This window comes from Salminus brasiliensis, chromosome 7 (assembly GCF_030463535.1).
Source record: "Salminus brasiliensis chromosome 7, fSalBra1.hap2, whole genome shotgun sequence".
Lineage (NCBI taxonomy): Eukaryota > Metazoa > Chordata > Actinopteri > Characiformes > Bryconidae > Salminus > Salminus brasiliensis.
Window position 1 is genome coordinate 31,522,649 of NC_132884.1, and position 21,725 is coordinate 31,544,373.

At 41.3% G+C, this 21,725-nt stretch overlaps 2 protein-coding genes across 3 annotated transcripts; one reads left to right on the forward strand and one right to left on the reverse strand.

Moving 5' to 3' along the window:
* Nucleotides 1-1,577: 1,577 nt before the first annotated feature.
* tgif2 (TGFB-induced factor homeobox 2) lies at nt 1,578-11,062 on the forward strand. Of its 2 annotated transcripts, none has more exons than XM_072684604.1 (3): nt 1,578-1,902; nt 5,282-5,544; nt 6,757-11,062. In XM_072684604.1, the coding sequence occupies exons 1-3, from the start codon at nt 1,884-1,886 to the stop codon at nt 7,696-7,698; spliced, it is 1,224 nt and encodes a 407-aa protein (XP_072540705.1). In that variant the 5' UTR covers nt 1,578-1,883; the 3' UTR covers nt 7,699-11,062. The 2 variants fall into 2 exon arrangements, with proteins under 2 accessions (XP_072540705.1, XP_072540704.1); XM_072684603.1 differs by lacking the exon at nt 1,578-1,902 and adding an exon at nt 4,929-5,053.
* A 1,576-nt stretch (nt 11,063-12,638) lies between these two features.
* Nucleotides 12,639-20,972, reverse strand: myl9b (myosin, light chain 9b, regulatory). Its single transcript, XM_072684605.1, has 4 exons — nt 20,867-20,972; nt 15,202-15,403; nt 14,539-14,700; nt 12,639-13,760 (listed from the first exon to the last, which is right to left on the reverse strand). Exons 2-4 carry the CDS (start codon nt 15,383-15,385, stop codon nt 13,585-13,587), a joined length of 522 nt encoding a protein of 173 aa, XP_072540706.1. The 5' UTR covers nt 15,386-15,403; nt 20,867-20,972; the 3' UTR covers nt 12,639-13,584.
* Between the last annotated feature and the right edge of the window lie 753 nt (nt 20,973-21,725).

Below are 21,725 nucleotides of genomic sequence, written 5' to 3' on the forward strand. Positions count from 1 at the left end.
TCAGATGAGACCTGAGGTTTGCTTCTTTAGCTAATAGACGTCTGTCACCCAAAAGTAGCTTTGGGTGATATTGACTTCCATTACTTTGTTAGCTATGTTTGCTTCCTAGCCCCTGTGCTAAACTCAAGAAACAAATGTCAGATACCAAACATGTCTTGTCTGATTGACTGCATTTACTGTAAGTGGAAACTGTGTCAACTTGATTTGCTGGTCAACAGTGGTGCAGAGAGGCCTTGTCTTGGTGTACTGTAGTTCTTAGTGCTGATGGAATTGTGTAATTGATCCCTTTCAGCATGCAAATGTCTGTTCACTGTGTTCAAAATCAAGAAAGAAGTGGGTGAACTCTAGTAAAACATTAGGACAACTACTTGGGAATCTGCCATTGGAAATTGTGTTCACTAGTCGGTAATTGCTGGATAATGAAGATAATGCATTCTGTAGGCCTTACAATTTTGTTTGCCATATTTGTGTCACAAATTCGACACTGTACCAGCACATCTCTGCTATTACTACTTTAAAAGCCATTCCTGTGTTACACTTTTACATCTCTAAGCCCATAAGGTGTAAATATGTGGTGTGTCTAAAGAAGTATAGATCATTTTTTTTCCTCACAGTAGTACATGGCTTTAGTCTACTGATGTGACTGGCCTACAAAAAGCTAAGCCTGTCTTGAGAAGCTTTCTTCTGAACTCTGGCAGTTTTAGCAAATTACATGTAATATATAAAGTGTGAACAATGTTGTACACCATACAGAGACAATAGATAAAGGGTGGGCTGAACCAAAACAGTCAAAGCAACTCACATTAGCCTACAAAATAGTTAAGGTAGAGTCATGTTGTGTGTTTTAGTTTCCCACATTTCTGCAGATCAATACTGAAGTATCATTTACATGTATATTTATGGTCTTATCCAGAGCGACTTACATTGAATCATGTTACACAAGTAGGTGAATGTAACATTAGAAGTCCTACCGCTGGTGTTGTGTGGTGTCGTATCAACATTGACAGTAGCAATAATTTTAATTCCAAAAATTTCGTTCTTTTACAGAATCTGTTCTTATATCAATAAAAATATCAATACTAGGTGTTTTCTCCTGGCAGTAAACTCAGTGTTATCATTTTGTAAGGCTGAATGTGTCTTTGATGCTGGAAAAGTGTAAAAGGTAGTAAATAAATGTGTATTTGAGGCCTCTCCTCATACACACACAGAGGCACCAGAAATACATTCAGTATTTATGAAAATATTGAAGGTTATATTGATATCTACATTTAATTGGTATTTACTGTAGAAATAAAAACAACATTCTTGTTTTAACCCCCGCGTGGACTTAAAATTGTTGTTATAAGCCTCGTAACCAGATCAAAAATAAAACACCTAATCAGTGACTCGGATTAGAGGATGTGTTACAGCAAAGGGGTTTAATTTGCGTTGAGTTTCTCTGTGTTTTGAATGAATCGCCTGAACTCGGCTGTCACTCATTAAACGGTGATGACATCGCGTTGTCGCCGAGCTGCAGTCCGCGGCTCTGATTGGCTCGAAGGCCGCGGGGAGGCGGGACTTAGGGCCGCTGCTGTCACTGGCAGACTGAGAGTTGGCGTCGCTTCTGCTGCAGGTAAAGCGGGACAGATTTGTCAACAAGATTTGATGCCTTTGGTCGTATGCGCAGAAAAATGAGACGGACCCGTTGAACTGCGGTGAACCTCGGTTTGATCTTCGAAAACGGCGGTGGAATTGAGAGTTTAGAGGAAAGAGGGAGCAACAACACCTTGTCTTGGCGAAAAAAAGGAAAGGAGAGCCCGTTGTCACCGTTTGGTCGGAAGCACGCATTTCTTCGCCAAGGAACTTCGAAAGCTGCGGATTTTTAAAAAAACACCCAACAAAGGATGAAATCTGCCAAAAGAGGTAAATCTAAATGTGAGAAGTTGTGTTTATTTCGCTGTGTCTTTCTCTGCGGTGGGGGCAGACGAAGTATGTGTGTGTGAGAGTGTGTGTGTGTGTGTGTGTGTGAGCTCGACTGTTGGTTTTAACAGGAATGTGGCTTTTTGTTGGGAGCAAATGCAGCGTGTGTTTGGGTTTGAATGCGGACGGGCTGTTAGCTAGCGGTAGCCAGTTAGCTATAGCTACTTAACCTACAGCCGAGCACGGGGCATGGTGTCCATCTGGCGCTGCCAGCGAGGACAGTTGTGCATGTTTGAGAAGGAAAGCGCGGCTGGACGCCTTCCTTTGTGAGACCGCGGGGATTGTAGCTAGCAAACGCTTCTCAAGCCTAATGTCCCTCTCTTCTCCCCCCCCCCTCCTCATGTGAGCGGTCCCACCAGAAACCAGTGCTCCCTCGCTGCCCTTTGTTAAGTCCTGTAGCATAATGCGGCTAATTTGATGCTTGCTGTTGTTGTGGCTGTTTTGGACGCCAGTTTCGGGAACTAGCTAACCAGCTCGGGCTGAGCTCATGGGGGAATTCCAGTTGGCTGCTGTTCACACGGTGTTGGAAAGTAAAACACGAGCTGATCGTCTGAACGGCGGGGATTTGCTCTCCTGGTTGCACTGAATGTATAAAAAAAAATAAAAAAAGAAAATAAAAGTTTGCCCGAGTCGACTGTGTTCGCAAATCTGAGGGATTTCTTGCGTTAACGCGTTATTTTCCGCACTATGCTGGCGAGCCTGGTCCTAAATCCATCTGTAAGCCACCAGCCGTTAGCTATAGCTATAGCTAGATATGACCACAATACAGCCGTGCGAGTTAGCTAGACTAGCTAAACTACTCGGACACGAATAAAAGTTCCTCAGAGCAGATAATCGCCCAAATATACACACAAATGTGGGGGGAAGCATCTCGAAAGCTTAAACTTTTATTAACTTGACCAACTTTTGACAAGACGTTAGTGCTGGCTAGCTAAAGCTCATAGCCGAGTCCAGCCCACGCAGCCACAAGCCAACTGTCAACTCAGCGCTGCGTCTCCTCCTGTCCCTAAACTTTCAGTAAACGGATGCCAGAAACATGGCAAACGAAGACCTGTATGTTTCTCGAGTTTAGTCGGAGTGGTTTGGGTGGTTAATCGGCTGGTTTTAGTGAGTTAGCTAGCCATCGCTAGCTGAATGAAATGGAGTCGAGCATGTGAGCAGCGGCGGCACTGATGGGACTGTGGGCTGTATTAGCTGTATGTCCGGACGGAGGGAAGGAGGAGGGAGGAGGGAAATGGCAGCTCTGTGAATGGAAACGAGCACTAAAGCCCTCAGTGCTGGAGACGGATACTGCACACACAATCTCCTTTGTTAGAGGGGCACGTAGGAACTCCCACATTTCTAACTGCTCTTGAGGGGTTCGGGTTTCAGCTACGGAGGGAAAGATGATCCACAGCACCGCGCTACTCTTCAGTTGTTCGTTCAGTAAAACTACGGCGTCGTCTGCTGAGGTTTAACCGTTTAAAACGACCAGGCTAATCCGCATGGTCGCGCAGACAGGCTGGCGTCCGCCTCGTTAGCATGTTTGCCATGTTGGCGCGATTATAACGCGGTTTGAGTAACTTTCGAGGAACATTTCGAGGTTTTATATGGTGGGTTTGAATTGTAAACGTTTAAAGGATGTCTAGCTCCACGTCAAGCAGAGTCCGTTTTCAGCGAGCTTGTCAACACGTAGCTAGTTGAGGGAGAAATGTAGGCTCTCCTCCTCCTCCTCCTCCTCCTCTTCCTCCCCCCCCCCCCCTAACGGGCAGACGGCTTCCCTCTTTCTACCACGTCTAAAAGCTCACTAATTATTTTATTATTTGATTTTAGACTTTAGTTTTTAGGTTTGGAGCGAAATAGTCTGTTAAAGTAAAAAAAAACAACTAAAATAATACGACAGAGCTGTTAACAAGAGCAGCTTTTCCAAACGGTGATTAAGCCTAGTCCCAGACTAAACATTATCCTGAATGGGGATGTTTCATTATATGGAAAATTTTAGCCAGGTCTAGACTTAGTCACTGTCTGTAAAAATCTACCCCAGTGAACACGTTGGGCACCAGTTGGTGTAAAACCACTGTTTGCCTTGTGTAGTTCACTAACTCACTAAATGTGCTCCAAGTTTGAGCTTTATGTATGTTTGTGGATGGTCCTAGACTAAGAAAGGTAGCTAGTCAGTAAACTTGCACCTGAGGTTTAAGTAAAAGCCTTGAGCGGTCTAGGATAGTGCCCAGATTTTGTGTGCTGAATTGAATGAGGAGGAAGCGTAGGGGATGAAAGCGAGGAAATTAAAGGGTAGATAGATTAACTCCCACCCCTTATTTTCTCTGCCTAGACCTGGGTAATCATTATCTGAGCTGTAGAGATGTAGGCACTGTTCCTTTGTAAGAATATTACCTGTATCTTGTCCAATGCAGTTCCAGCTTAAGTGTGTGGTTTCTACTTCTACATTTGGGGTTATTATGCACTGTTTTGTTAGTCACTGGGTTATTTTTAACAGGTCTTCCAGCTGGTTTTAGTTATGCCACTGCATGGAAAAGGCCTAATCAGAAGTGCAAGCTTTGCACTTTCTTCTCTAGTACTAGATTTCCTTACAATGTGCCTAAAAGAAATGGGAACTTGGAAAGGCAAAAATAGCCATGAAATGTTTGGAGCCATTCTTATGAAATACCAGATTGAGACATGCAAGGATGTTATGCAGTTCATGTGGTTAATAACCTCACATGTCGTGATGTGTTTGAAGTTGAACAGATTTCTGTTCCCTGAAGTCGTGGTCTTGATGCAGGAATACCAACCCGGTTTTTATGACGTGCCTTAGCTGGAATTCTGTCTGGAATTTACTAGGGATGCACTGATGGGAATTGTGGGTCGATGCTGTTGGCCAGTATTTTGGGACTAAATCTATCTGGATCAGCATTAGAGAACTAGAACATAACATGTTTGTATATGATTACATTTGTAATCGTATACACATGGGTCACCTAAACACTATTCTCTTGGAGGAAATTGGATATGCAAAGTTTTACAATGCTTGTATGGTATTTGGTTATTTTTGTTTTGTTTGTTTCCTGTCTTCATTCTGCCATCTTGAAAAGCATCAAATATCTGTCCAAAGGTAGATCAAACTTTGTCTAGACATGTGCATCTTATCTACTGTTTTATCAACGTGGCTCATTAAACTAAATGCTTGCTGTGTCTGTATAGGGTAAGATAATGCAGGAAAACCTGATCTACTCCTGTGTCTTTTTTCCCAAGCCTGTGTGAAGTGCATTCCTCTGCCATTTCTATCCCATGTGTTTTTATTTGAGGCCAATAAAATCCCCTGTTGCCTTGGTTTCCTCAGCCTTTGAAGAGGAGCATGGTGGAGAGACGGAGTTTTCCGCCATGTCAGACAGTGACCCCTGCGAGGACGACGGTTACCCGCTTAATCTTTCCACCAGTGGCGGAGGATCAGGGGGCTCCGCCAAGCGCCGTCGCCGTGGAAACCTGCCTAAAGAGTCCGTTCAAATTCTGAGGAGTTGGTTGTACGAGCATCGTCTCAACGCCTATCCCTCCGAGCAGGAGAAGCTCAGCCTATCCGGACAGACTAACCTGTCTATCTCGCAGGTGAGCTTTGAAATTCACATCACTCCACTTGGTCCCATCCTACTGGTCCATGCAGTCTGCTCTGAATCATGCACAACAATCTATAGTATCCAGTATTCCTTTCAACACAGTCAACTCCATTAGCAAAAATGAGACTAAATGGCTTGGGCACGCAGGGTGTGTAATCTCAGCCCTGTTCTGTCCTTGACTGAGAGCCGGGAGCTGCAGTGTTGTCAGTGTGAAGGAATGCAGGCAGTGAGGCCTTTGCTCTGTGGCTTTGCATATTTCCCTCCAATCTCCATTAGAGCCAGCTGTTTGAAAGCCTGAAGTGCACAGTCTGGCCACTGGAGGGCGTATACAGACACTTTCTGAACAGTTACTGTATTGAATTGCAGCCAGGAGTTGTCAACAATCTGCAGTCCACTTAAATCCACTTAATGTTTGGTGCACACTACAGGGTTTTGAAATGCTAACTGATGTTGAAAATGTGTAAAAACCCTACACAAATGAAAGATTCAATAGTTTTTAGTCACCCTTTTGTCATCACAGCCCCTCTTTGAATAATACATGGCCCACACCACAGGATGCTTTGAGAAGATGGCCATTTAAGGCCCGTCTGAAATCAAGATGCTTTTTTTTGTGACCGTCAGGACGGTTATCTGCCTCAATTGGCGTGATTAGTCTAAATTGCAGGGGTTTTTTTGGTAGTTCACTAGATTAATAAATAATAAAATCTGTAATAGCTTGTTGGTCGGCAGTAGTAATCTCATGACCGTTTCCGAGTCTCCGTCTGGACTTTCTTGTTGTAAAGGAATGTAACTAAATGCACCAGAAAATGAGATGTAAGGAGAGGTTGAGCATGATTGTTTGCTGGGAAAGAACTAAACAAATATATAAAATGCCAGTGTTTCACTGTAATAGCTCAGCATTGCCGATAAATGTAAATAGTTCTCAAATATATATATATATATATATATATATATATATATATATATATATATATATATATATATATATATATATATATATATAAAAATTTCTTTGCGACTCATTGATTTGTATGTGAACAGCAAAACGGTGATATTAAAGAAATGCTCTTTTATCCTTGTATCTAATTCTGTAGCTATTTAGTCAGCTTTGTAAACATTTAAAAAGGCACGTACAACAGTTGCCTGTTGTAATTAACTGTATGCTGTACACATTATGTAATGTCTGTTATTCTTTGTCTCTCAGATCTGTAACTGGTTCATCAATGCCCGGCGACGGCTGCTTCCTGACTTGCTCAGGAAGGATGGAAAAGACCCAACTCAGTTCACTATTTCGCGCCGCGCTGGCAAAACAGACAGTCGCCCTACCGAATCCTCCTCTCCAGACCACTCTGCACCGCTTTCTGTATCTACACCCCGCCCTTCCGTCATCCGGCCTGCCCCCACGCTTGACCTGAGCATGCTTGGTAATACAGCCACAGCCATTTTGGCGGGTGCTGGCTGCCTGATGGGATCCAGTGCAGCAAGTCGTGACGGAAGCGTCAAGGCTCTTATGCAGATGGACACTCAGGGCTTGCTAAAACGAGAAAGTTTAGCTGGCTCCCCTAACCCGAGCCTCACCACCATTCCAGCCTCCTCTTCTGGCAGCTCAAGCCTGGGTACGATGAGCCCTACTGGTGTACTGTTTAATACGCCGCCCCCTACCCCCCCAGAGCTCTGCCCCCACGATTTCAGTGACCTGAAGCTATTGGTGGATGCAGCACTGCAGAGGGCAGCTGAGCATGAGAGTCAGAGACAGAAGGAGCAGCAGACACAGTCCTCAGCCACAGCATCTCCAATTCTTTCAGGAGCAGAAGGTCCGAACAGGGATCCAGAAAGGAACCGCAGAAGCTTAATTCCTGTCTCCAGCAACCAGTCGGACTCTGCTATGAGTCTGGAGAAAAAGGCTGTTCTCCCGGTGTCTGTGCCAGTGTTAAATGCCTCAACTGTAGCTCCCCCTGCTGGAGGGTCCATTGTTAACTTGCCACTGGTGCCCCAGAGGGTCCCTGGAGCTGTGAGTTTCCAGACAAACGGTGTGTGGAGTGTGGTCCACGGCCCGGTCCGACCAGCCAGTCCGACCCCAAGCAGTGTCTCTCACACCTGGAGCTCACAACACACACTCCATGCAGTCAGGGAAACGGTCAATTGAGAGAAAAATTGCATCTGGACGTGTGCGTGCAAACGTGCTAAGTAATAAAGGGCAAAAGACAAAACTTTAAAAACAACTACATTTCCCTTTCAACAGTTTAGTAAATGCATCTAATCTGCTGTGGATTCTCATTTTTCTGAGGATGTCCAGGTTCCTTATTTACGCAGGAGACGAGCGCCACGTGAGGTCACAAACTCCTGTTGCCCTAACAATCTACAGTTGTCATGGATGTGCTCAGCCAGTTGCTAGATGACCCGCTGGAAAACCGAATGTTCTGCCTACGTGTCAGATATCCTGGCTGTAGATGGGACACCGAGATCACCTTATATTGACAGACAGGATGTGTTTTTGTTTTTGTTTTTTTGTTTTTTTTAAAGCAGCAAAATCTTTTAAATGACTTTTACATGGTTTTCACTACATCAGCTGTATTTAGGGTCCTTCTGTCATTTCTGCACAACAGCAACTGAGCATTTGATAATGGTGGGTCTAAAAGTGGGGGAAAAACCTTAAACCTCAAACCCAACTTCAATTTCTCTTAGAAGGAAGATGGTAAACCAGGCTTTTTCAGATTTTGTCACTACCAACAGTTATCATGGACTTTAATAAACACCAGCAAAGTGGTACAAGATAATGGTCCTTATTTCTGTTTTCTACAGCTCTGTATCGTATCTCACTGCTGACAAGAAACTTTTTTTTTTTTTCTTTTCTTTTTTTATTATTATTATAAATATACTAGATTTTCTTTCAGGACTGACATTTGGGAGTTATACAAGTGGCCTTGCTCAGTATTTGCCTTAGAAACTTGTGAAAGTTCTTCTATACTTAAGAACTGTAGTTGTAGTTGCGTTTGCCTGTATGTACCAATGTCCTGTCCTAGGGTTAGATCAGTAGACTATCATGTAGCATGGTTAGCTTATTTTGTGTGACTCTTGAATGCTTCTAGAGAACCAGCATGCTATGTTTCGGGTTGCTGGTGGTTTGAGTATCAGCATCAGTTAGAGGAAGACTAAGCACCGGTTTTCCAAGGTGTAGGTTTTAATGTGCATCCTAAAACCCCCTCCCGTATTGTAGCCTTCGGCATTAATTTGATACCTCGTTCCAGTTGCCTGAAACCACTGCAAATGAAACCACTACTTCCAAAAATCACCTTTTTCCAAACTTCTCTCTTCTGTGTTTTTGTATGGCCGCTCATACATTCTGCACTTTATTTCTATCTCTTTTGATGTTGCCAGTACTTCTTCAAAATGTAAACTGAAACCTTCTAACGCTGCTCACTTTCAAAAATAGGATGCTAGCTTTTGTGTGTAAGAGGGAGAGAGAGAAGATCTAAAGATGGGACAGAGGAGACAGACTGGTGGGAAATTGATTGCACTGCAGAGCGCGTGGCTCAGCCTGCCTGCGCCTCTGCAGTGACCTGGTCCAGGCAGACAGCAGCGGAGTGGTCGTTAATTCCTCGAGTGCTATGCTTTCTTTGGCCTTCGTATCCCTCACACACTAGGTGGTTGTTTTGCAGAATTAATTGTTGAGTGTTATAATTGGTGTTATGAGGCCATTTTGCGCTGTTCCAACATTCCCTAGCAAACACCAGCGTCCGGAATAATAAATACCCAGCCGAATAAGGCAGTTGAAATTGAGGGAAATGTTTCAAGAACAATATGTGGAGGAGAACCTCTTCGAATGGTGTGAACTAAACAGTCCACGTTTAGTTAATTGTTCTGCATTTGAAACACTCCTGAATTATAATATCTCACTAATGTTTCTGTATCTGTATTGGCTGATTTTTAGCTTGTACCTCCTTAAACTGAGATTCAGTAATGGGTAAAAGTATTCGGATTGTCTCTGCAAAAAAAAAAAAGAGGTTGCTGGATGCACAACTGTAACATATGTCTGGTACGTGGGCTAATCAGTGTGTGCCCGTACTGTCCTGACTGATCTCCATAGCTGACATGACGTTGATGGAGCATATCTACATGTGAATTTTTGGGACTTGTGTGTGTCAGTTCAGCTTGCGTGCTGGTAGACATTATTTGAGGCATTTTATTCACTTCAGGTTTTAGAGGATAGTAAAGAAGGGATGTAGACTCAGCTGGAACATTGTTTCACGTCTTGCCGTCTTTCCTCGGTTTCTTGCTGATTTTATTGGAATCGGTGTCACCCAGCCCTCTCCTAGTGGCCACATGTCTTTCTATGGTCATAGTTTCCATGAAACTGTTATCACGTAGGCTATTACTGCAGATATCCTAGTTTGTCCTGATCTTGATGTTTTTACAATCATGTCAGTTTGTGCCTGTCTAAGCATGAGTATTTAATACCTTATCTTTCAGTTTACTTACAGTGGTGCCATTTGTCTTATGCCTTTAAAAAAAATTAGTTTCCAACTAAGCTAATTTACAGTACTGTGCTCTAATCATGCAAATGCTGGTGTGTAATGAACTCTCTTAATCTTATGTTTTCTATGATTTCTAAAGATGTGTAAGCTGGTCTTTTATCAGTGCTGTTTTTGATGTCTGCGCATTTCTACAGTACTGTAACCATTTCAATACGTGTCATTTTTCTGTTACTGTCAGCGTTTAGTTTGTCTCTCAGGTTGGGTTGAGTGAAAGTGTCATTTGGTCCTCTCCTCTAGTATACGGTGTTGGGCCACTGGGTTGTGAACAGTGGGTGATGAGGGGTGGTTTCATTGAGACTAGTTACACGCATTAGACTAATGTTTGACTCCGAGGCCAAGCTTTGGCTCTTTTTGGACGCAAAACTTAGGACACATTCTTGTGTTTAGCCTCTTTTTAACTACATAATAAACCCACTGTACCACTACTTCAGAAACCACTGTGAGTATTCCGTTAGTTGCTGGCTTACTGGAACAATGATGGGTACTGGATGTATACGTATATTTTTAAAAGATGCTCTATTTTTTCACTTCAGTAGAACGACTGATGTTAATATTCTAGATACTGTATCTATTTAGCTGAGAATGGGTCTTGTAGATGCCAATGTAAAACGCATGTAAATATCTACTGGGTCAGGATTCGTCTTTGGCATAGTTCTCATTTCTTCTATATATCGAATGTGTAGTTTGTTTTTTTTTTGTTTGTTTTTTTTTTTCTTCCCCTCTCTATATACGACCAAATACATTTAAGATGGATGTGAATAATTTGTTTGCTATGTTTCATGTACACGTATTAAGTAAATAAGAATGGACAGTGAACTTGGCATTTGTGCCTTACCTGAGAACAAGGGAATCTTCTTAGCTTTTCTAGAAATTGGACTAGTCTGTGCAATATCTGCCTTAAACTTGTGATTTTTGTTTTTCCCCTCCTTTTTGTACAAACATTTCAGAGAAATAAAAGTCAAATTTTCATATAAACTTGAATTTGAGTGTCCTTCAGTAGGAAGATGGGGAAGGGATGTGAAAGCAATGTGCCTCAGGCTACAGTTACAATAAACTGTACAAACTTTTAGGCGTTTGCTGTAAAACAAACATGAACATCTTGCATGACTAGAGTCTTTAGTAGCACCCTTTTGCTGTAATGACCTGCTGCAAATGTGACGTACAAACGGACACCAGCTTCTGGAAGCGTTCCTGAGAATTCTTGGCCCATTGCTCATGGGCCGTGGCCTCCGGTTTACTAATGGGTTTGCTGCTGCAACCACCTTCAAATCCCACCCAATAATTTCTGTGCGGTTCAAGTCCGGCAACTGTGACAGCCACTCCAGAATCTTCTAGGACTACTTCTGAATCCAAGCCATGGTGAACTTTTTTTTTTTTTTTTTTTTTTTTTTTTTTTTAAATTGAGGTATGCTTGGGATCATTGTACTGTTGTAAGGTTCAATGAGGTGTTTACAGAAGGCATGAGATTCTCATAGGATTTTTCTGATACTTTTCAGACCCAGAGGAAGCAAAGCAGCCCCAGAGCATCACCAAGCCACTGCCGGGCTTCACTGTAGACAGGGTGCGCTTTTCAGCGTAAGCTTTAATTCTTCCTCTTCCAGACATACCTCTGATTCATAGGTCCAGAAAGGTAGTTTTGTTACTGTTTCATTACTCCACAGAACAGAATCCCAAAACCTTTGTGGCTAAAGCAAAAGTTGGGCGCTAACACTTTGTGCTTTTGGGTCAGTGTGGTGTACAGTCATGGAGACCTTCAGTGTTACTATTGTGTAAACTGAAACCTTGGTGCCTGCTGCCTCAAGCTTGCTGCAGGTCTTTTGCAGTCAGTTGAGGGTTTTTGACCACCTGCCTCCTCAGGAATCTGGTGGTAACTGACAATGGTGTCCTCTTTCTGCCACATCCAGGTAGTGTAGCCAGTGTTTCTTTAATTTTGCACTTGTGGACTACGCTTTCAACTGTATCTCTAGGAGAGGCATCAGTGTGCTTCTTGTTTGTGCAGGGCAGTGATCGCTGAGCTTTTTTGATTTACTAACATGCAATCAAATGTCCGTCAACAAACCCTTAGGCAGTCCAGTTATTTGATGTGTGTCTTGAGCATATCCGGATGCAACTAATGAAACCTATGATTTGCAAATGTGTGCTCTGAATGTGGAGAGTTTTTGTTGATTTGTTATATTGGGTGTCCTTGTCTGGTGGCTATAAACCAAGTTTCTGAAACTTATTTTGCTAATAAACCTTTGCTAATAAACTTGCAAGGGGTGGCCTGAGTAATTCAATAGAAACTGTATATTTCAAGTAGTATATTCATCCAGGTGGTCATCGGATTATAACTGATTAGTGGCATGATGCTTAAAATTAGGTGTTCATGCAATTCAAAGTATTAACAGTAGCTAGTTGTCTCCAATTTAATTAGTTACTTGATGAATGAGATTTGATGCCTGTAAAATGTTTGAGCGGGTGATCATTCATTAATCCCACAATGACTAGCTGAGGCATATTGAAAGAACGGCAGCAACAAAGAAATAATAAATGAATAAAAAAACTGTCCAGATTGGAGTTGACAGTGGTTTATTAACTCCAGGTACAATTTAATGTTTTGTAAGTTTGGCTTAAAAGGGAATGTAATTGACCTATATCCAAAAGCTTGCAAATCATTCATTACACAACAGTTACATATATAATGTCTCACATTTGGCACTAAAAACCTTCAGAGGTAGAGCTGGGAAATATGACTATTTTAATCGTATTGTAATATTGTCGTTAAAATATGCTTTTCTAGGCATATCGAGGATACAGTTAGTGTTTAATAAACCCTGATCAGCTGCAGGTTTCATTACAAGCAGTGTAATTAGACTGGTTTAATTGGATGAAAAGCAGCAGATGTTGAATAAAAACCACTGTATTCAGTACAGGAGAGTATCTGAATAGTAGTTTATAAGAATCTGTTGCGACTGATGTTTTTAGTCTGCGATTACATGTATTGTGATATCGTGTATCGCGAAAAAAGTCTTCAAAATGTATGAAAAAAATATCATGATGTAGTATTTTTACCATATCGCCCAGCCCTATTCAGAGGTGTTTTTATAAATAAAGCATCCTATAAAGAATGAATTTTGCATGGGTAAATGTAAATGTACAATTTCTGCTGCAGGAAGAAGTGGTTTCTTTGGAACAGATAACCCAATCAATTTTAATCTTGGGAAGCAATGGATTTCCTATGGACCGATATTTCGGGTCACAAAAGGCATAATTTTTGTTAACCTCTTAACAGCTTTATATCTGCCTGTGGGCAGCGCAATTCTTTAAGCCACATCAGCAAAAGACAAATAAACAGGTATGCAGTTATTGCCACTGAATCAACACAAGTGCAAGTGGACTGTAAATTTAAAGTACTGTTAACATCCAAAATTTTTTTTGTTTGTTTTTTTTCTGTCCCATATGTACACTATCTGAATAGAATGCCTCTGGATGAGCCAGGTATGAGAGTCAATGAGAGTTTAGATGTCGTCCTTGTCTTTGGCGCCGTGTTTGAGAATACGAGTGAACTCGGCATAGTTGAAGTTTCCTTTCTTGTCGATGGGAGCCTCTCTGAACAGCTCATCCACCTCCTCATCAGTAAAGCGGTCCCCCATTGTGGTCAGCAGCTCTCTCAGGTGATCTTCATGAATCACACCTGCACAGGTAAAATAAAAGCATTAGCAGGCAGATGCTATTATAGCGTCGGCTACATAATTTTTTTTATTACTTCTACTGTCATTTACACTTAAATAGCAGTGGTGTTATTTCCACACACAATATATATTTATTATTACAGTCCTTAGATTATGTTAACTGAGGTGGTATTATTTGCATTTTGTCACAGTCATGCAAAAACTAAATATCAAATTTTGAAAATGTGAATATGGCATTTGTTCTTTACACAGTGTCAAAACTTCTTGAATGCACAACTGGAAATGCTGCAAAACTTGGACTTGGACTGTGTGACCTTGCTGATGAAAAGGAAGACTTGGGGCGAGGCGGTTCATAGATTAAAATAAATCTTTTTATATTGACTTTGAAGATTAAGGGTTGTTTTCCTTCTCTTGTAAAGTATTTTCAGTTTTGGAGATGCATGATTTTCATGCAACACCAATGACATAATTTATTATTTAGATATCTAAATTGGACTCAGTGGTAAGACTTGGAAGGTAATGCTGTCTCATGTGTTTAGCTCTAGCTGCTTAAAATTTAAAAAAACATTTACACTAACTGCATCCAACCCAAATTTCCACAGAATGACTGAGAGGTTTTGAGAGTTTACAGCCATAATCTTTACCGATTTGAGGCCAGTTTTCAAGCACTCCTACTTGCACGATTACAAGAAATAATTAATTTCTCATAATTGTGGAAGCAACAGTTTGCTTCAGGCTGGTCAGTAGGTCAGTAGTATGTAAGTGTCAGATTCTTCTCACCAGAGCCCTCTTCATCAAAGCATGCGAAGGCATTCCTGATCACGTCCTCAGGGTCTGTTCCATTCAGACGCTCTCCAAACATGGTGAGGAACATGGTGAAGTTGATAGGACCCGGAGCTTCGCTCATCATGCCCTCCAGGTAGTCATCAGACGGGTTCTTACCTGCACACACACGTACATTAGGGCAGAAGCTGAGCTTGCAAAATTTGGCTGATGAGCACTAGGTAATGACTGGTACACGGTAATGGCCATGAGTTTCAAACACTAGACGTTTAAATGTAAGGTCATAAAATGTTGCATGCCTTTAGAGACTGCATATATTTTTGAAAAAAATCTATTACATTTTAAATGTTTAGAAAACAATGCATCTTGAACTCTTACATTTCTGCACAATTGGGTTATTTTATTCAGAAAGACAAATCACAATAGTAACCGATATACAGACATAGAACAGAGAATAGAGGAACAAACAGTATTGTAGTTACACAGTAGCAGAATACAGCCAATAAAAACAATACACCAGGTTGTGTGTTTTCAGGAACAGGTCATATTTTGATCAAACCAAGCCAATAATAAATTCTAACATTACAAAATCAATTAATTTAATGCATCTACTTTATATACTGTTATTCCACCCATAAATCATATTTTTCTCTTTCTTACCCAAGGAGGCCAGCATATCATGCAGATCTTCCTTGTCGATGAACCCATCCCTGTTCTGGTCGATCATGTTGAAGGCCTCCTTAAACTCCTGGATCTGGGACTGGTCGAACATGGCAAAAACATTGGAAGTGGCCCTCTGGGGCCTCTTCTTGGTGGTTTTCCCCTTGGCACGTTTGCTTGACATGATGGCGCCTGGCTGCAACTGGAAGAGAGTGAGTGAGGAGACACTAAGAAGCTGACATTATCTGACCCTGGAGCTTTTATTAGCTTTACAGATTTCCTGTTCTGAGGAGTTATCAATGTTGTTGTTAGGCACTAGACTGATAACCAACTTTCAGTTAAACGGGCTTCGGACTGCAGTTATGATTGATGAGATGGTGGAAGAGGAAACATGGGGGTGTTGTCATGGAGCAGCCAGTGGAATCCTGTCTCCGTTCCAAACCATCACACTGATCATTCTGGGAATTTTCTTTGTGATACTGACTCCAGTCATGTATCCATGGCACCACAGAAAGTCAGGAAAGTCATGTGCAGTCACTGATCTTGCCCACTTTTGAATGTGTAAAATGCCTGTTATTACCTCAAGCATGCAGCCTGGCCCAGCCTTGGTGTGTGTGTGTGTGGGTGTGTGTGTGTGTGTGTGTGTGTGTGTGTGTGTGTGTGGGTGGGTGTGGGTGTGTGTGTGTGTGACTGTGGGTGTATGCATGCAGGTAATCCAGTAACTACATGCTTCATTTCACTTAAGCAGAAAAACAATATTCTCCTCTCCTTTGTAAAGTAACAGCACACTGGTTTTACATACTTTGTATGTTAAACAGGAGTTGTGTGTCTGAAATTATGGAGAAAAAAGAAAAGAACGTATTACTGGCTTGGCTTTGGTGTACATATGCCTGTCTGTGTGTGTGTGTCTTCCATTACATTTGGGCGTTGACTTACATCTATCAATACAGGAAGGATGCACTGCAAAAATCTGCCATTTACCAGTGCAATAGAGCCCCTGGCAAACCCTTATTTACAAGTCATTATATACACTGCTGCCCAAAAGTTTGTAATCAGCAAGCCTTATTCACCAATCTTTCAGAAGAAGAAACTTCACTTCGAATTTCACTTACGCAGAATCTCACCTATGCAGTTGACATTGCTGACATTTCATTTTCTTGTTTAGGATTTGTTCAATTTATGAGAAGAATGGGATCAATCACTATAGCTGCACATAGCTGGCAACAACTTGGTGGTTAAAAAAAAACACATCTATGCCAGATTCAGGATGTCTTTTGTATTTCTAAACAACAGGTTTAACAAAGAGGTGAATGAGGCCTATTGTCAAAAATATAAAAACCAAATGTATGTAGGTTTCATATAACTAGTAGAAAGCAGTTTTAGGAAGTATCCTGAATTATAACAACTGTATGATAATACATATTTTACTATTTTGTTTCTCTTGTTTTGGTTTTTGGTTTTTGAAAATACTAAGAAATTGGGGGTATTCTCTGTTTGTCTGCATTTTGTTTCCAATACTGGTATTACGCAAATGTACAAATATCATAGTAAACCTAACACCTGTATACAACTGCAACCCTACTGCAGAGTATTCCAAAATGACTGATAAATCTATATGATCAACAAACATATATCAAGAATGTCTCGTATTTAAAAAGTGATGATCAGATCTCAAGGCAGAAACCTCGACTACAGTGAATCACTGTATATATCGATGAGCCAAAATATTTAGATAAAAATAGATGGACAGCTGAAGGAAATAACACTGCTCATCCTATAATAATGGCTCATGTGAAGGACTGCGTAGTAACAGGGGCTTTTTGTTGTCAACATTTTGGATGCAGGACAAATAGTCATGCATGAAGACCTGATCCACTTTAACAAGGGCCAAACTGTTATGGCCAGAGTCAACACATCTCCAAAATGGTAAAGATTGTGGGTTGCTCCTGGTCAGCTGTGGTGAATAATTACTGACGAGTCTGCGGAGTCCGAGGAGAGACAAAGGGAAAAAATTATGACATGATATTGGTCGCCCAAGGCTCATAAATATGTGAGGACAACAAAGTTCATCCCATCACCAGGTCATTGAGGCACAAGTCACAGACATTTTTAATGATGGTTACAGAAGAAATACTTCACAACCCACAATGCAGCACCCCCTGCATTGTAGCTATAGACCAGTCAGAGTACCCATGCTCAGCCTTGGTTAATGTCAAAAGTGCCTATAATGGGAATACAAGCGTCTGGACTGGACCTTGAAACAATGGAAGCAGGTGACCTGGTCCTCATTTCTTTTACATCACTTGAATAGCTGTGATACCTGTGATATCTGCATCAGATCTGTGGTGGATCCACCTCGCAACTGGCAGGAGTTAAAGGATCTGATGCTAACACCTTAGTGCCAAATACCACAGGGTACCTTCACAGGTCTTGTAGAGTGAGCTGGTTTATGGCTCACAGCTGTCCATCTGCTTATTTGGCATCTGTGTGTCATCAACGACATCAACTCTTTTTGTTCACAAAATGATCAAAATATTTAAAATAAATAGTATATAGTGTTGTGTATTATAAGAGTATTAAATTATATACCCTAACTTAAATATTCATTAAAAGTACTGTATATAAAACAAATGAATGTTTTAAAGAATGTATTAGTATTAGTAATGATTCTAAACTTTTAACAGCAGTGTATGCATTATGATAGCTGTAGATATGAAGCCATTATATCACCATACCCACAGATAATAAACTGCATTCCTGCTTTGTATCTTCCCCTTTACTCTTGGACCTCATTTCCTGTGTGAATTCCAGAGCTGGAGTCATGTTTCAGTCTAGTCTGACCCTGACTAAAATAACCCCTCTTAGCATCAATACAAAACATGTCCAGCCCAGAACTATTCCAACAACATCCACCACATCTGATGACGCCTGTTTTGTGCTGGGAGATTTCAGAATAGCACAAACTCCTAATATATCCTATTACTAATACCCATCTGTCGCTATTAGTATGTGATGTTCTTGTTTAATACACACAGCCATGGAGATCAGAGAGACAGGTGTGAGCTAGCAGTGACTCATAGTGGGACAGAAGGCTGTAAGCTACATACTGGACCCCAAGACAACACAGTGACTAGCACATTGTGAATGAAGTGATGGTATATCTTCTTATGATTATGAACTTACTTACCGTCACTGCTGTCACAAAACATTGTATCTCATATCTACAACTTTTCAGGAGAAGCAAACATTCAAGTTTTATTATGTCATTCTGGACCATTTCTATTGGTCCATTTGTCATGAATTGTTCATAATACATAAAGGGTAGCTTTTATTTTCAAATACTGTAAACTTATATGGCTTGGCTTGAACTGTGATGGTATGTTAATGGAAGTCTTGTGTTAGTGAGCGCCAAGAGTCTTTGAAAAGAAGCAGTGATGTTGCCTACAAACCCAACAGACAATTATACATTCATGCAAAATACTGAGCAAGCCCTAATGCGGTCCTAAATGATCAGGTGGAAAGCCTTCATTGTGCTTTCTAAGTGTTCATCATGCTGCGTCTTTCAATAAAGGCTTACTGTCTCCCAGTATCAACGGCTTAATAAAATAAGCAAATTCTTGTAAATGGCAAGTTGACACAAGCCTTATCTGCTGTGCAAATTGTCTGTGGTTGGCTCTCATGGTCACCAAGAGCTTACAGTGGAGGAAATAAATTTTATTTAAACTACTAATTACCAAGGCAGTTTTTAAAATCTCCATTTTCTGTTTTATTAAAGATTAAGAGTTCACTTCATATTTTGCAGAATATTTTTTCATTCATTTTTCAGTTCAAACCACAATATAACTGCCTACAGTAAAGGTCAGCTTGTCTGTGAAGGAGGGCTTTAACACTCAATAAGCTGCAAACTAAATTTCAGTTTTATCAATAACAGTAGGGAGATGGGCAACGGATCATATGTAGCTCTCTCAATATGGGTTAACATTACCAGCCTTGAGCTCAGAAGCTAACTGATAATGGCTAACTAACTAGTTTCATTGCTTCCCAATTTTGTTGTTACTTTTCAAGTTATTCCATATTTGCTGTTGTCTGTGTATGTAGGGAGGTTAGCCAGATAACTCACGCCTCTCTTTTCTTGTCTTGTCTGATAGACGAGAAGCCGAGAATAGTCCAATGGGATATTCTGCATTCCCTGACTCACTGAAAAATCCTGTTTTGTGAGGTAATGCTCAGAAATTGCACCCCTTCTATTTCTCAGGCCTCTCCTCATGCCTCTAGTCTTACAACTCACAAACAACAAGCACTCGAGCTTAACCTCTGATCCTAGTTCTGGGGGGTAGCAAACGCTAGACTAAGGCAGCTGGCTGGAAAAAAAGGGAGTACACTAGAAAAATACCGGCCTAAAGAAGTGAGGAGTCGGTCAGTCTAGTTAAAAGCTTCATTTGGAGCTTTGTTAGCTTTAGAACTGTAGATCATGACTGACAGCTGATTGAGGACCACACTCACTGCATCATATGGTTGGGAATAACTTCTGGATGAAGTGTTAAAAACATTCTGTGACTAAATGGCAGAGCATGTCTGGACATTAATCCCTCTCCCTCGCTCTCTCAGTCTCACACTCACTCTCTCTCACACACACACACACACAGTGGCTGGTAAACACTGAACTGATACAGTGTGTGTATGTGAGAGAGACAGCATGGACCTCTGTGTAAATGGGTCAGAGAGCTGGTGAAATTCTTCTTTCTAATCCACCCTGATGCAGGGAAAACCCCAACTGTCTGTTTCACTCTGAAGGCCCAACTCATGGCCAACTTCAGCTAAGCCCCCTGTAAACACACCTACCTCACACGTTGCCAGCTGACGGTCACCTCTACCAGTGTATATAATGATACTGCCATAACCACCATGATGTTTCCTTGCAGGTTAACATTTTTAGTGATACATTTGATAGACAGCACCAATTACATAGTCATAGTAATGTAGCTTTGTCCCTATTGATAAATATAATAAATGAATAATAGAATTGTGCATTGTGGATATAGTCGCTATCATGCAAAAGCCTTATATTTTTAACAAATATGAAAAAAGCTTTAAATGGAAGTCAATGTAAAAAGATTTGACGTCATTCTGGAGCATTTGGACACAATTTAAAGAAAACCTGTCAAGCTGAAACTATATTAAAAAGATTCAATGGAAATGCAATTGAATCTTTTTAATATTTTTTGTTTTTTGCACAACAGCAACAATATTCTACACTGTACTTACGGGTTAAAACACCTCAAAATGTCCTAAAATTCCCATTGGTGTAATATTAATAGAAGAACATTGAACAAAACTGACAGAAACAAGCTATGTCAGGATTAGAAGCCATCCTTTTAGATTTTAGATTGTATTACTCTTAATAATACTGACTAAACATCACCTGACACCGAGATATATTCTGAGAAATATCGTGATATCGATGAATCTTTTATCAGTATCGTCCAGCTGCGAGCTGCGAGCTAGCTGAAACTCTGGGTCTCTGCCTTCTCAGCCACATAAACTGGTCAGACGTCAGGAGCTTCATCCCACCACTCAACAGTCTGAGTCAACGACACCCATCCCAACGTTTCTACAACCTTCACATGTAAACACAAGAGAAAAAGGGCAGAAAGAGGCTTCTCACCTTAGCTTCAGGTGGAGAGGCGAACAGCCCACTAGGCTTTGCAGGCGTTTGCGGTGGAGAGAAGGAGGGAGGCAGTTACTATCGCTGGACAAAAGTTTGCTGAAAGCATCAGCTTAGTAATAGACCACACCCACTTTGCCTTCGACCAATCGGGCGTGCTGGTTTTCCCAAACAGGGCGGGGCCCAAGCAGGGATTTAGCCAAATAAGGGCAAAGAATGTGCAGGCTGTGGCCTGCCCTGGTCCTGCTGCACCACAGAATGGGATACTCACAGGAATGGGGCCGAAATGACAGAAACGCAGATAAGGCTGCCTTATTTAGAGAAAAAAGGCAGGCCTGTGTGTGTGGTGTGTGTGTGGTGTGTGTGAAAGCTTTAACATGGGATGGACAGGGAAGATACTGGCGGCTCCTTTTCAGTTTATGATACAGAACCACAGAAGCACACTGCTGTTTTCATTCACAGTAGAAAGCTCCTTAAATAGTCAGAGGTCTAGCTCACATATGATGACTGAATGTTCTGGCAGGACGCTGCCTTCAGTATCATCTCTGTTAAACCCTAACTCACTAATCCATACAACTCCTGCCCTCGACTGCCATTTCCATACCTTTTATGGATGTTCTTGGATGCTGCAGATGCTGTATGCGTTTTGTTGTTGTGAATAGGTCTGTGGGGTTTATATTTATTTACAGTGTAATGGAACAGTCTAATGCAGGGAGTGACATAAACAGGAAGAATAGGGGAAGAGGAGGAGGAGGAGGAGGAAGAAGAAGAAGAGGAGAGAGGGGGGAAGGTTTGTAAGTTAAGAATTGATGACGTTTGGGTGGAGGGACATTCTTTCATAGTAGAAGTGTTACAGCAA

Bases quoted from the DNA above. Each gene is read 5' to 3' on its own strand.
- tgif2 (XM_072684603.1), top strand. From the start codon at position 4,951: ATGCAAAGTTTTACAATGCTTGTATGGTATTTGGTTATTTTTGTTTTG. The intron at 5,054-5,281 runs GTAGATCAAACT...TGGTTTCCTCAG, and splicing joins CATCAAATATCTGTCCAAAG to CCTTTGAAGAGGAGCATGGT. The intron at 5,545-6,756 runs GTGAGCTTTGAA...TTTGTCTCTCAG, and splicing joins CTAACCTGTCTATCTCGCAG to ATCTGTAACTGGTTCATCAA.
- myl9b (XM_072684605.1), bottom strand. From the start codon at position 15,385: ATGTCAAGCAAACGTGCCAAGGGGAAAACCACCAAGAAGAGGCCCCAG. The intron at 14,701-15,201 runs GTAAGAAAGAGA...GTGTGTGTGCAG, and splicing joins TGATATGCTGGCCTCCTTGG to GTAAGAACCCGTCTGATGAC. The intron at 13,761-14,538 runs GTGAGAAGAATC...TTACCTGTGCAG, and splicing joins CTTTGATGAAGAGGGCTCTG to GTGTGATTCATGAAGATCAC.